Source organism: Copidosoma floridanum, unplaced genomic scaffold, assembly GCF_036245765.1.
Source record: "Copidosoma floridanum isolate Cflo_tuat_1 unplaced genomic scaffold, Cflo_Japanese_pri ptg000028l, whole genome shotgun sequence".
In the NCBI taxonomy this organism is placed as follows: domain Eukaryota; kingdom Metazoa; phylum Arthropoda; class Insecta; order Hymenoptera; family Encyrtidae; genus Copidosoma; species Copidosoma floridanum.
Genome location: NW_028321905.1, coordinates 5,699,169 through 5,713,381, shown reverse-complemented (window position 1 = coordinate 5,713,381; position 14,213 = coordinate 5,699,169). Strand labels below are relative to the sequence as shown.

Here is a 14,213-nt window from a genome sequence, read left to right as displayed (position 1 = left end):
CTTTATGCATCTAAATCTATGATAATTTTCAGGTACAATATTTGGAATTATTTTATGCTTATTGTTTTTAAAATAAAGTAAGCGTTATGAAATTGGCATTAAGTCCAACAAAACGTCACTTTAACTCACAATTTTATATTTTGTTGAGTATATTTTCTCTATCTAAAAAACCAGGTCTTTACAATCATATAACTTCTGCATCTAATTTCTCAAAAGAAAACATTTTCGTTTCAGTAATTGAACTAGTTACTACTACGGTTTGTGGAAAATTTTTAAAAATAGTTATAAATTTATTTACTAATTTAAACTGGGAAATTGTAGACTGAAATAATTTTTGTTTTCTGAATATTTATAGCATCAGCTAATCTACTAGCTTTAGTTTCTAGTACATATATAAGCTTCTCATTTTTTTTGCTTGCAAATTCTAACATCCAAATACTATATCAAATATCGTTAGCATAGAGATTTAAAAATGGTATTATGAGCAGAAAAGTGAAATTTTTCTCCCTCTAGAGAGAATACGACTAGCCTAATGTACTTGACAAAGAAAAAAGAGGTTTAACAGTAAAATGTGTCATTTTTTTAATCTGTTAAAAATGAGCTAAGCTACTTGGCACTTACTTATTAAAATCTATTTCTTTGGGTGTCTGAATCAGCGTATTAAATAACATTTTGTTTAGTAAATATATAAAGGATATTCTTACCTTCAAAATGCAGTTGCTATTCACCAAAAGATTTCCTGGCTTTATATCTCTATGCAAAATCCTAGCAGAATGTAAATATTTGAGACCTATAACCGAAAACACATTTCTCATTTTAGATACAACATGCATTCTATAATATTATGTATAGGGAAAAGTGGGGTGTACAGAACCAGGCGGTTAGAAGGGGCCACCTACTTTTCTAAATATTTAATTACTTTTGGATATTCCTTAATTTTTTTATTAGCAGCAGTAAACATAAGGTATTTGTTGGGCACAAAAAAGTTTTAAAAAGTTACGTAGTTTTGTAGTAAAAAAAAAGTAAAAATTTAGAGGTTAATGTGGTCATTTGGCATCATTTTTGAAACTTCTGGAAAAACATGAAAAAATCCTTAAATGGATTCGAAAATATATTTAATCGAAAGTTGGAAGTTGTAACTTTTAATACAAATTAAAAAATTTTTTTTTTACTGCAACTGAATGTCATCATCGCTTATTAAAAAAAAAAAATGTGGGGCATTTATTACCGCAGCTGGTGGAGCAGACACATTCCAATCAACGGCTCTGTTTATACTGCGTACCTAACCTCTCCAATGTCACTGCATGACACTCAACTAATTGAACGTAAATTATAGTGAAAAATTTTACTCATAGCATACACAAATAAGTAAGGACTGAGGGTCGATAAAATTGAAGTCTCCTTCGTTAGCCAAATCGGCAGAGCAATAATCTACGAATCAGAAAGTAGTAGGTTCAAATCTCTCACTCAAGAGTGATTTTTTCGTCCTTGATTATGATTCACATTTTATTAATAAGAAATGTTCTTGTATTCTTGTCTTAATATCATTGAAATTGATGAATTATATTAATAACTATAAGGAAAATAGGATTATAATAGGGTAGTTCATAAAAAATTGAATAAAAAAAGAAAAAAAAGATTTCTCTGCCTGGATAAAAACGGGTGTACATTCATGTATAATAGTATTAAAAATCATTTGATAAAATATTTATTGTTTATCTTGAAGAGAACAATTCAAAAAAGAAAAATCAAAATAAACAAAAGTATTTTCACATAATGAACTGTTGTATACGTACAGTATAGTCTAAATAAACAAATTTAGATTGTGTATCAAGTAAAATCATCACTATATATATTCACTCATTGTGTACAGTCGTCAAAATTTGACATCTGATTTTAGGGCTCGGTATGCTGCCTACAATCAATTAATGAGTAGGAGTGGTCAGTCTATCTACGAGTGCTTTTTAAATTTTGATTTGTCTTATTGTACGTTTTTTTCGAGCATTTACTTTTACGATGTCAAGTATGCTCCACTTCCCTAATATTATTCTAGATGATAAGAAGTAAGAAATCCGATGTTATTTTAAGAAACTAATTAAAAATTTATAAGATTGGTTTTATAAAAGGAGATTTGGTTTTGGTACATTTTAATTTAAAGCCCATTATTTTACAACTTCTGACAACAAAACTAAGATCATAAAAAAAATTTACTGAACAGCTACCTACTATAAAATAATTTATTGTATTGAATAATAGTGTATTTAATTAACATTTGTGCTCAGCCAAGTAATTGTTTGTTAAAAAAAATAGAAAAAAATGTTCAAAATACGGATTACTGGATAGTAGCAGAGAGAAAGGATAAGGCATATAGAAAAATAAAATCAGAATGCAATATATGTTGCACATAACAAAAGATAATACGCATATCTCCTACACCCCCCATATATATACGCATAATACAACAAGCACACTAATATAAAAATGATGTAGTATTGAAGCATCAGCCCAAGAGGGCCGAAAGCTCCTAAATTCAAACCTAATTGCGTTCAAGTCAACTCTAATTTTAACTGTCTACATTTTACTTTAAGGACGTTTATAACAGTTAAAGGGAAAATGTAGAGTGTGCAATGAGGGGGAAACGAGCATGCAGCAGCGCCAGCAACTGTTTTGCATTTATTTGTATACCTGGACATAGGCGTGTGACACTGTTTTTTTTCTTGAATTGCAAAATAACTTGTCAATTCCTCTGAAAATTAAATATAATACCAGTATTATGGTATTGCATCATGCAAAAAAAATAGACGAATTCTACCAACAATTTTCTCATCAATTTCATTTTTATGAGACTCTTCCGTAAAGGTTACATGTTAAACTGAAGTTTTTTAACATTAAATATCAAAAAAACGGTGTTGTGAAACAGTTTTAAATTTTACATGTGACTTTCTAATATTATTACAAATACCCTGTCAAAATTTCAGGAAGATTCTAGTCAAAACGCTATGTGTAATAAACATCCTTAATTACATACTTATTGTCATTATATTTACTATAATGGGTACACACATGGATCAATAACAATTTATTAAGCGTACATTTTCTCACTTAAGAGAATATTGCAAATCGATATCCTTACTTCAAGCATGATGCACTATACTTTTATACAGTATTATAACGTAGAATAGCATATAGTTATCCATCTATGCATCCCCTCTTGTTTAGGCCCGAAAGGATATTATATCAGGAAAAATAAGGAGATAGAAGCTGAGAATTGAGGCCAGTCCGTGGGAGCTAGCAAGCGAGTCAGTGAGTAGACAGTAAGAGAATCGATCAGTAAAACACTCGTTTCTCACTAATATAAGTAATAAAGGATTGTTCGATATAAAACGTTCTTGTGTGCACCTCAAACCACCGTTTTCCCACGTAACAGTTTGGTGTTTAGTGTAGAGTTGGCTTTTGTTGCATAAAGCTCAACAAAAGCTTGAACCAACGGCAATTTTTTTAGAGCACGATTTCAAATTGCTAAAAAAAATTTTGAACCAAAGATCTTATTCAAAGAGAAAAATTAGAACTTAAAAACAAATGAAGCAACAAATGAGGTTGCCGCGTCGGGTAATCTAATACCGGGAGTTTACAATTTAAATTTAAGAGAGAGAAGTGAAAGGAAATAGTGAAAAGTAAACAGTGAAAAGTAAACAGTGATTTAGAGGAATAAAATAATATAAGAAATTTACATAAAGGCGTAAAAAAAAGCGGAATCAGACATTACTACAAACTAAACCAACGGGAAATAAAAATTTCCTAAGACACTTTAACGACGATGACAACAGTAGATTCGAGGAGGACGCATGTATGACAAGACGAGAGGGTACAAAAACGAATTACGAGCAGTCCTATCGTCCACAATGCAACTGGGCTCCATTACAACAGTCGAAACGATAACAGTTTTTATCCCGAGAATACTAAGAATAAAAGGTTGATGCTTGGATAAGGCGAAAAACTACTTTACATACTTAAATAACCATCTAAAATCCAAATGCCCCATTTGATAGTTTGCTGGAGCAACCAATAAACCAGCAGATGAAAAACAGCTGACTAAAGGTAACGTTATACAAGAATTTTCCCAGCACTAAAACGTAAGACTCCCCCTTCATATGCATCGGCAGCCGTCAAAAAGCCAATTTTTTTTACAAACAAATTTTAATATTTTAACGGATCTGGATACAGAAGGTGCCACGAGCAGTATACCACTGAAAATAGTGGATACTCTGTAAAGTTTCCTTTGTTCAAAAAAATTATTAGAACTATAAGATCAACATTTCCAGTTCAATATAAGAAATATTTAACAGGACTTTTGGGGAATAAATTACGGGGTATAGCAACAGAACAGTTCTGCATGCGACTATCATTATTTAACTCTATTAAGTAGTTTTTGTCTGCTCTCTTTCAGAGATTTAGTAACATGGAGGGGTGGAGTTAAAATTATTATGCAACGGAACAATAAACTAGTCATGGAATATTGTGGGCGTATTCAGCAGTTGTACGATAAAAATATAATGGTATATTAGGCAGACCTGTACTTGTACTAGACACAAGCCGAGAAAGATACGTCAAAAAAGAAGTCAGACGGAGAAGCGATGAGACAGTTCTTGTATGGCTTACAGGCTCCATATAACTAGAACGTAGCAGGTTTCCAGCCAGAGACATTGTAAGCGACTATTGAAGCAACTATTACCCTACATAATGAATCAAGTTTCCAGCAGTCAACAATAGCACAAAAGAAAAGGTTAAGAACAAATGACACCAAGAGACAATATGGCACTGTTTACTTAAGAGTGAATATTATGAGAGAAGGCTGTCAGGATCAGTGTAGTTAACGCGTTCTGTAATGTCGGCACGAGGAGATGGAAGCCTGGCGTAGTGGGAGCACACACACTTGGTCGTTGACTCAGGTAATTAGTACAATACCAGCAGGTGTGGGTGCTTCCTCTCCCTCTCCGGCCTCGAGCGCCGAGTATCTTTGCTGGCGAGCTCGCGTGTTCAGCTGAGCTCCTTCTACTAGCACGCGAACCTTTCAAGTAGCAAGTCGCTCCCGCGTAGTCGAGCTTGATATTTAAAGTCACTGCAGCATTTCTATGGCTGAACTTGCAACCATTGTGACAGGATCAGGGCAGCCTTCTCATCGTCGTTAAATTGTCGTCTAAGGTCTAGCGCACACTTCTTTGAGTAGAGGTGATTTTGTTAACGAATTAAAAGGTTAACCGGATCAGCCTGATTCTTGGAGGCCAGCTAGTTTGACTAGTTTCATTGTCGTCTCGAGCTGAGCCTTTTTAAGGTCTTACTTGCTTACGATTTAGTCCAAGGCCATCTCGAACGACTCGCTACATCGTCGTCTCGAGCTTCGTCCTTTACACCACGTACTGAGATTCGTGTTTCCTCGTAGCGAGCTCGTGGTCAAATTACATTTTGTACATCATTTTGTTAAATACAGCTTACCATTACTTAATAGTCGAGTTTGGTTGTTTATCTCTTGTCAATCCCATGTAAAGTAAGAAAGGAGATTTCTCGGAACTGGAGCATTATTATCCAGGGAAAAAAATTTAAATGTTTATTTAAATTTTTGAGCATAAAAAAACATTTCTGCTCATTTCGTGACCTTCGTATCTTCAGGTCACGAAAGCAGAAGAGGTTTAAAAACATATAATAAACAGGCACCATGGTGGACCTTGCTGGCGGCGATGCGCCCCTTAGGAAGTCCAATAAGAACGAGTGGAATAGTATGGAGGGTATAAAACGGTGCTAATATTTGTGGGAGCACGGCCCACATTTAATAAGCGTGTGTAAAAGGTTTTGGCAGAGTGCGAAAAAAAAGTATTAAAAAAAATCCAAATATTAACGAGGAACCTAAGCCAAGAAAAAAAAAAGAATACAATAAAAAAGTGATGTACCAGTTATTAAATTAAGATAGATATTTTTTTAAATCAAGATACACGAGGACGACGCCTATGAAATAGCATTTTTTAGATGGGATGATCATTATCAGTATGAAAGAATTCCTATGAACTATACTGACTTTCCAAATACTGTCTTAAGAGCCATGACTTTATTAATTACAGGTCTACAGAGACACAAGATAGAGGTTCATCTTGACGGCATAATGGTGTTTGTTTCTAATCTCGAATAACACCGAAAACGATTTATTACGCTTTTACAACGGTCGTCAAACGCAAACCTAACAATTAAGCCAAAGCATTGCCAGCTTCTTTAAAACGAAGCAAATATTTTAGGACACATCGCGAGAAATGGCCAGATAAAAACCGACCCAAAAAGATAAAAGTTGCAAGAAAATATGTAAGACCTACAGATGCAAAAAAAATTAAAGTTTTCCGAATTCGTTGAATGTAAATAGAAGATTTATGAAAAATTTTGCAAAAATCGCTCAGCCTCTTTCATAACTTCTAAAGAAAGAAACAAGGTTTAAATAGGAGTAAAAGCATCAACAAGCATTTAAATTCTTGTGGACGCACTTTGCAGTGAGCCGATATTCAAAGCACCTGATCTGAAAAAACCATTTGTGTTAACAACAACTGCATCCAACTATGCTTTCAAAGCTATATTGAGTTAAGGAGAAATAGGGAAAGACCATTCATGCACGTATACCTCTGGATGCTGAAGCAACAATAATAGCATTTATGAGCAAAAGTAAGTTAAAATTTCAAGTTAATCTAATAAAGTTAATAATCAACGAAAGCCGACGGCTAGCGATCAGCACCTTACTACCGTTTCTATAATTATAAGTGTTTTAACTACAGTCACCACTGTTGCTGATTAATCAATCTTTTATTATTACTAACTGACCTAATGAATATATATATATATATATATATATATATATATATATATATATATATTAGTGGGGCTCTGTCCCCTTGCGCGCTTTGAGCGCCAATTCCCTAACTATCGGTTAAAGACTTCACTATTAAATTAATCACATCTTGGAGCATAGGAGTAACGGACAGTGGCTGAGGAAGGCTAAAACTAATTAATTTGGTAGAAATTAAATGATAATCAAAATTTTTTTTTATATTTTTCAACCATTTTGACGAACGGTGAGTATAACGGCTCTGCATTGTTGTGTTACTGTGCACGTATATGCTATCGTCATTGGCATAGTAAAAAACCTCGTCAAATTCAATTGTGACATCAATTACTTACACAACCAACGATTGTATAATCTTTCATTAAGTATGCTACAATTTAATTTATGGCACTTTACAAACACACAAACATATGCTGCCTTCTGGTGATTAATTTTTTTATTCTCCAGCGTTGGCCGTGATGGTCAAAAGTTTGCTGCCAATCGCAACCTTCAGAGCGCTTCTATAAAGATAACAGCACCACTGCCGGCCAAGGTGGTAACTATCACTGTGAACTACATATAGATATATACATATGTGTACATCAGCAACAGTTCACAGCTTGGCCAGCGGTGGCGCTGATAAAGAAGCGCTCTGAAGATTGCAGTCAGCAGCAAACTTTTGACCATCGCGACCAACGCTGTGATTCTCCCTCATTGTGGATTACACCTCAACACTACTCAATACTACTTGTACGCTCGATAACGGAAGTCAGAGCGTAAACATGTATTTTTATCAAAATGGTGGTGAGGGGACTTTTTTCTTTTTCTGCTGTGACTCTGGCTGCTTCCACTGTATGTAACCGTAGCCTAGAATTTGCAGTTTACAGGGTACTCTTATAAACATTATTATAATGTTTATATTTTTATGTCATCAAGCTGTGATTGATATTGGACTTGAGAGGTATTAAGAGATCTAACTGAGACTAGAGGTAAGTAAACGTTGTCAACAAACATTTTATTATGTGTAAACTTATACTGAAAATCGTGTAACTAAAATTTCTTAACTTCAAGGTCTGGAAAAAAACGGTTTTGGACTAACAGCTTTGTCTTCGATTGCGATTATCAAAACCTGTATAGAATTTTAAGATTATAATATAACATTCGTTCTAGTGATAAAGAATTTTAAAAATTATTGTTAAGGATTGGAGAAGAAGAGATAAAAACATTTAACATTCCCAAGTCCTGGATAACAGATCATGTCTGTACCAAAATATTTGGTAATTACAGTAACTGTTTTGGTTATGACGGAACACTCACTTCCCATAGTGAATATAGTTTTTTTTTAAACAATAAGATTTTGAGTAAATTAATTGGAGGAACTAAAACTTATTACAGCATCGATAGTGTAACCTATAAAGGTGTTGATAAATCAGATGATAGTATTTATATAAATTTTCCCATAGAAATGGTAGACAATAGTCGTAAGGGCTTGCCACCTCATGAAATTAAATTAAAAATAGCTACTATAGTAATGTTAATTCGAAATTTTAGTATATCAGACGGATTATGTAACGGTAGACGATTGCGAATTACTGAATTGTTAAAGTATAACGTAGAAGGCGAAATAGTAACGGGAGAAAAAATTAATAATAACGTTTTTATTTCAAGAATTACATTAAATACTAGAAATACGTCATCATTACCTTTTATTTGATATAGAAAACAACTACCATTAGTTGTAGTATTTGCTATAACTATTAACATGTCTCAAGGTCAAAGTTTCGACAAAATGAGATTATTCTTGAAAAAACCTTTATTTCCTTATAGTCAATTGGACGTGATTTTATCAAGATGCAAAATTAAAAATAAAATTTTTGTTTAAATCGGTGTAGAATATTAAAAATAAAGTTTGGAAATAAATTTTTGACTATATCTAATAATGTATCTGATAATAATAACATTATTTGTATATTCTTATATGTATAGATACAATTTATTACTTACTAATGTATCCCATGAATGTAAAGTATTCATATATTGTACCAATTTCAACATTAATTTAAAAAAGAATAGGAATAGACCTAAGTCTTCGTGGTTTGAAAGGGCTTAATAAATTGGCTCATAAAACAAGTCATCTAAATGCGAAACTTCCACGGTTTGTATTAATAATAAACTAAATGTCTTTTAAATTTATTCATCTATTAGTATTATTAGCTCATAAAAAAAATAAAATAATACATTGTGTGGTGTTTCTTGGACATGGAGAGGTACAGGTCAATTAACTTGATCTCGTGTGTACGTGTTTTCAAATAACTTTAATGCACAATCTTAGAATTTCATTACAAAAATATTTTATGTTGTGTCTCTACTAACAATTAGAAAATGAGTCACTTAAGTGAAAAAAGACCAAAACGTCCGGAGCAAAATATTCCCAATTGCAAATAAAAGAAATAAAGGATCTCACTACACAATTTTTCGCGTGATCATTTTTTATAATTTTTTAATACCCTGTGATATTAGTTCACCAAAATCTTAAAATAAAACAATGAAATGAAACTCAACTTATATTGAATTAATAAACACTTATTGAAACAAGAATGAAAAAAAACAAAGCTAATTTCACGTTTTTAAATCTGTCTGTTCGGGAATGACCAGCGATTCCAAAAAATCGGCCGAACAATAATCATAAGTAGGGAAGTTCTAAGAAATCTAATAATGGATTTATGATCGCAAAACAATTTGTAAATTACAAATTGTTTTTATTTAATATCTTTGAACTAAATAAATCTGTTTATTAACGATTAACTACTAACTTAACACAATCCAGCACTTATACTATAATATCAAATTATGCAATATGTTTTTTAAACACAATTCAGTTTAAATAGGTAACTTATAAACAAAATAAAAGCCCAACGCAATATCCAACAAGATCTTGAAATTTAAACTACACGGTATTACAAAAGAACTATTCAAGTGAAATCGAAATCTCCTGGCATGAGATGAGTGAAATGAACGTAATGTCACCCATTAGTTTCTGGTTTGATCTTAAATCTTGCAATGTTCTAATAATTGCTTCAATGTCAGCTCTGTGACTCGTTGTGTACTCGTCCCATACAATAAATGTATTATCTTAAAGAATGTTTCCAAGTGGGCCAATTTTGCGTATCAGGCACGTGTAATCTTCTCCAGAAGAAACGCATACTGGGAGTTTAAAAGTGGAGTGAGCTGTTTTATCTCTACTCAAGAGAGTGGCAGCAATGCCAGAAGATGCGACGGCAAGGGACAGTTTCCCAGACAATCTTGCTTGGGCCAACATAAAATGAATTAGCAATGTTTTTCCAGTGCCTCCAGGAGCATCCAGGAAGAAGACTTTTCCACTACTATTTAAGACACTATCAATTATAAGATCAAAAGCTTGTCGTTAATCTGGAACCAAATTTGAAAGATTTTGCTGAACGTAATTATGTAAATGGTTATAATCATAACCAGGTCTAATGGAATGCTCAAAAAGATCAGAGTTCATCTCGTAAAGAGTTCATCTCGAACCGATGAATTTAGCCCAAATGCAGCCAAATTTTTTTCTGAAAGAAAGATGATCTTGTCTTCAATTTCAATTCAACCTTCGTTGGACATTTCTTCAGAGAATTTGATTTTAAAATCGTTGAGTTAAATTCGTCAAGAGTGAAGAATATATTCGCATAATTGTTGTTTAAACATATCCCACAAAATTTGAGGTTGCGATGGCTCACAAAAAACTAAAATAATTGCAAAGAAGTCACATAATTTAGATAGATTTTCAGATAAAACAGCATCTGCGAGTGTTTTTTCCATTGATCATCATTTTCCAATAAACCAAGTGCGTAGCACGCAGCTTTAAAAGTTGCGTAAGTAACACCATCAAGGGTTTTCAAGTACTGAAATGAAGTTGAGCCTCGAACATATTGGAGTAACATTCAAAGATTGAAGCACTCCGACTGAATGGGATAATTCGTATAAACTCTACCTATGGCTGAATCTTTTCTTACTCCTGGCCAGCCTGAAACATATTTTCCTCATTTCCTGTTCACAATTTTATTATTGTCCTATCAGTAATAGGCGGCAACTTCGGAATACAAAAGAGTTTTTGCAAAATCATCCATAATGTAAAGTTCAAAAAAAGCAGTCAACGTTGTTTTTCTCGGATTTTCGAGAATCTGTTGAATGTTTTTCTGATTGATTAACTCTCTGATAATCTAAATGTAAGACTGTAGGATATGACCATGCGTGAATCTCAAAATCAAAAAACGCCAAAATCCCTTAGAGGAACAAATATAGCGTCCATTGGCATAGTTTGCAATTCCGTCAATATTTCCAGCTGAAAAAGTAATACGATCCGATCCTTTGTCGACATATTTACAAATATATTTAATTGCTTGCACTGAGTGACAAAATTCGACGTTAATGTGTGCATTGAAACATCAAGATAAGATGGGTGAGTACGGTACAACCCAACGTTTATTAATATGTACATCTTCGCCACGAATTGTAATAACGGAATAATGACCTCCATCGGCAGGAGCTCTTCTACGATAGGTCGGGTAGCCATTATCTGCAGTTAGGGTTTTTCTAACAAAATTTCGAGGATACTTTTTTGTACATTTTCCGTTATCCATACATGGTGAAGCCATGTTGAATTCGCCGCAAGGTCCATCAATCATACTTTTTGAAATGATATTAAATACAAGGGATCTTGTTGAAGATCTGGTAATTCAGCTGAAATGATATTGTCTATTTCATCTGGTAGAATTTTTGTTTTAAGCCATAAAAGTATGTGCACATGAGGTAGGCCTTGTTTTTGTCATTCAACACTATAGGTACAAGCATCAACTTCGCCGTATATTGCTCTCTTAGTGAGGGCATCTAAAAGTTTCCTTAATTTCAAGTGAAAAACCCTTGAAACAATGTCATACCTGTCTGAAGGTTTTCGATTTTTGTGTAATTCATTTTTTATTTCTAACCACTCAGAGTTACATGTGAAGGTGATAAATAAACATTGACGCCCAAACGCACGTACGTAAACTGTTGCATCTTGAGTTTTTTCATGTATATATCGCGGTGAGCCAGTGAATGAGGATGGTAAAATTACAGGCTGTCCGATACTGGAGGGTTTAATGTTACCATCACTATTTATTGCATCTCGTAGATGAATGTAGTTTTGTGTGTTTTCAGCACGCAGTTGTTTTTGATGTGTTCGCAAGTAAAGCAAATGCTCTGTGATCATTTTTGCCATCATATCAACAACAAATTTATTGAGTATGTTCTTATGATAAAGTAGATAATTTATACGATCATTTTTTAACATAAACCTATAAGAGTAGAATTGCACACAAGAAACAATTTTGTTTGGAAGACTGTGAAGTGGTATATCCATAAAATATCCCATTTCTCCGAAAACAAACATAAGAGAATATTGCAAGGAGTCGTATAACCAGTGGAGCTCAGAAACTCACTCCAACCGCCCATATCGACCATGTTAAATAATGTCTCTAGGGACTTTTTCCTCGTCAACTATTAGTGCAATAACTTCATCACTCATTTGTGAACACTGCAGGTTTTTGCTCTGTTCAGGAAGTAAGCTGTCTATTAAGTGGTATATTTAACCTTGAACTTTAAAAGTTGGCATAAACTTTCCTTCTCTCATCTCTTTACCTCCAAATGATGTCATTTGAAATTGAGTATTGTAACATCTGCCATTATCAAATAAATGTTTTGATAGAAAGTGTTCGTCCATCAACAGACACCTTACTAATTCAGGAAGATTTTTCAATGGATCAAGAAAAACTTTACCACTAGAACAACAAAGCCCTGGAGCTTCATCTCTCCATTTTTTAGCACCACAATAAGTGCAAATACAAACCATTCCACCAATTTAAATTGCTGGAAGATTTAAGTAATTAATGCCAGGGTTGTAATAGAAAGCAGATCTGTCACTTAAATGGTTATTCATTCATTGATTTTGCCGCTGCTGTTCTAATCTTGATGAATGTTCTGCATCAGTTTCTCGACGCCTGAAGTTGTAAACATTTAAAGCATTGTAAGTTCTTTTTCCGACTTACTCTCTTGCAATTCGAGGCATTGTTGAAAATTTTTGCGAGCCCTAGAGAGGGCTGTTTTCTTGCAAACTTTGTCAAGTTATGATATATGTTTGAGCCAATTTGTTCAACGGTTAAAGGTCCTAAAAAGAGCCGATGAGATTGGCCAAGTTAGCTAAGCGCTAACCTTGGAGGAAAAATAATTTCTGCTTTAAGTACTCGGAGTGTAGAGGGTCGTCGGTGGCCAGAGTTCCCAGGCTTACGACGATCAGCTCTGCTCTTGATGTCTGCCAGATAATGACTGATTTTGCTTTAACATTGACTGGCTTTATTAAATCCTTGATGGGCGGATCGTTGCAAGTTGCTATAAGACATTAGTCTAAAATAGCAGTCTTAGTAAAAATACATTTTTTGGCAAAGTAGTTCAACGTTTAATGGCCCTTGAAAAAACTAATGGAATTGATGGCAGTTGACTTAAGGCAGAATTTATTAATGGCCCTAAAAATGGCCAGAGGTGACACTTTTTTTTTTAATTCTTAATGATGGACAGCTGGTAGAGGATCGATAATCTGACACACTAGATCAGGTGCCTTCAAAGTATCTGCGAATGGAGAACGTGCTGGAGGAAGGTATGTGGCTGGCCGAAGAATATTTCGTCTTCGGGTCGTTCCCCATATCACTAACTGCTGACTGTTAGTCTAGGGAATACCTCTTTTGTGGGAATACTGTTGCACTTAACCATTGAGGAGGAGGCTGATAAAATTTTCAGCTGATGTGTCTGCTCAAACTACTCGAGGTTGTTCTTCCTGGGGCACTCTTGTAGCAATAGATGATATGACAGTACCAGTTTGAATGGAAGAAGGGCTTCGAAACCCTGTAGTGTTGGTGGAGCAGGTTGAGCTCTGGCCGGACGTCTCCTGGTATGCCGCCTGAGACGTTGACGTTCCGAACGCTTATTTTTCAGTGACACTCAGTTATCTTGGCAATCCAAGGTAAAAGCTGATTTATTTCGCTTGCCCATAAAAGAAGAGTGTCAGCGGTAGTCGGGATGTCCAGCTGCACGACGGACTCATCTGTTCTTTGTGTAGTACCAACTGCGATGATGGTCTACTGGATGGGGCTTCTTATAACCACTGTTCACTATCTTTCGTTGCGGGTGGCTTCAATTTTACCTCGACTTTACCTAGCGAATCCTACTAAAGTAAAGCGCAAAGTTAGCTTATTTTCGCAAAACTTTGAGCTTATTTATTGCTATTGTTATTATCTTTTTCAAGAAAAAAACT

The 14,213-nt window shown here is 34.2% G+C and overlaps 1 protein-coding gene across 1 annotated transcript in view; it reads right to left on the bottom strand.

Annotated features, from left to right (window-relative positions):
- nmo (serine/threonine-protein kinase nemo) overlaps window positions 1-14,213 on the bottom strand; it is a 497,113-nt gene that overhangs the window by 274,130 nt on the left and 208,770 nt on the right. Inside the window, exon 5 of the mRNA XM_023391687.2 lies at window positions 705-790. Within this exon, the coding sequence (XP_023247455.1) occupies window positions 705-790 (86 nt within the window). The remainder of the gene's footprint in view (window positions 1-704; window positions 791-14,213) is intronic.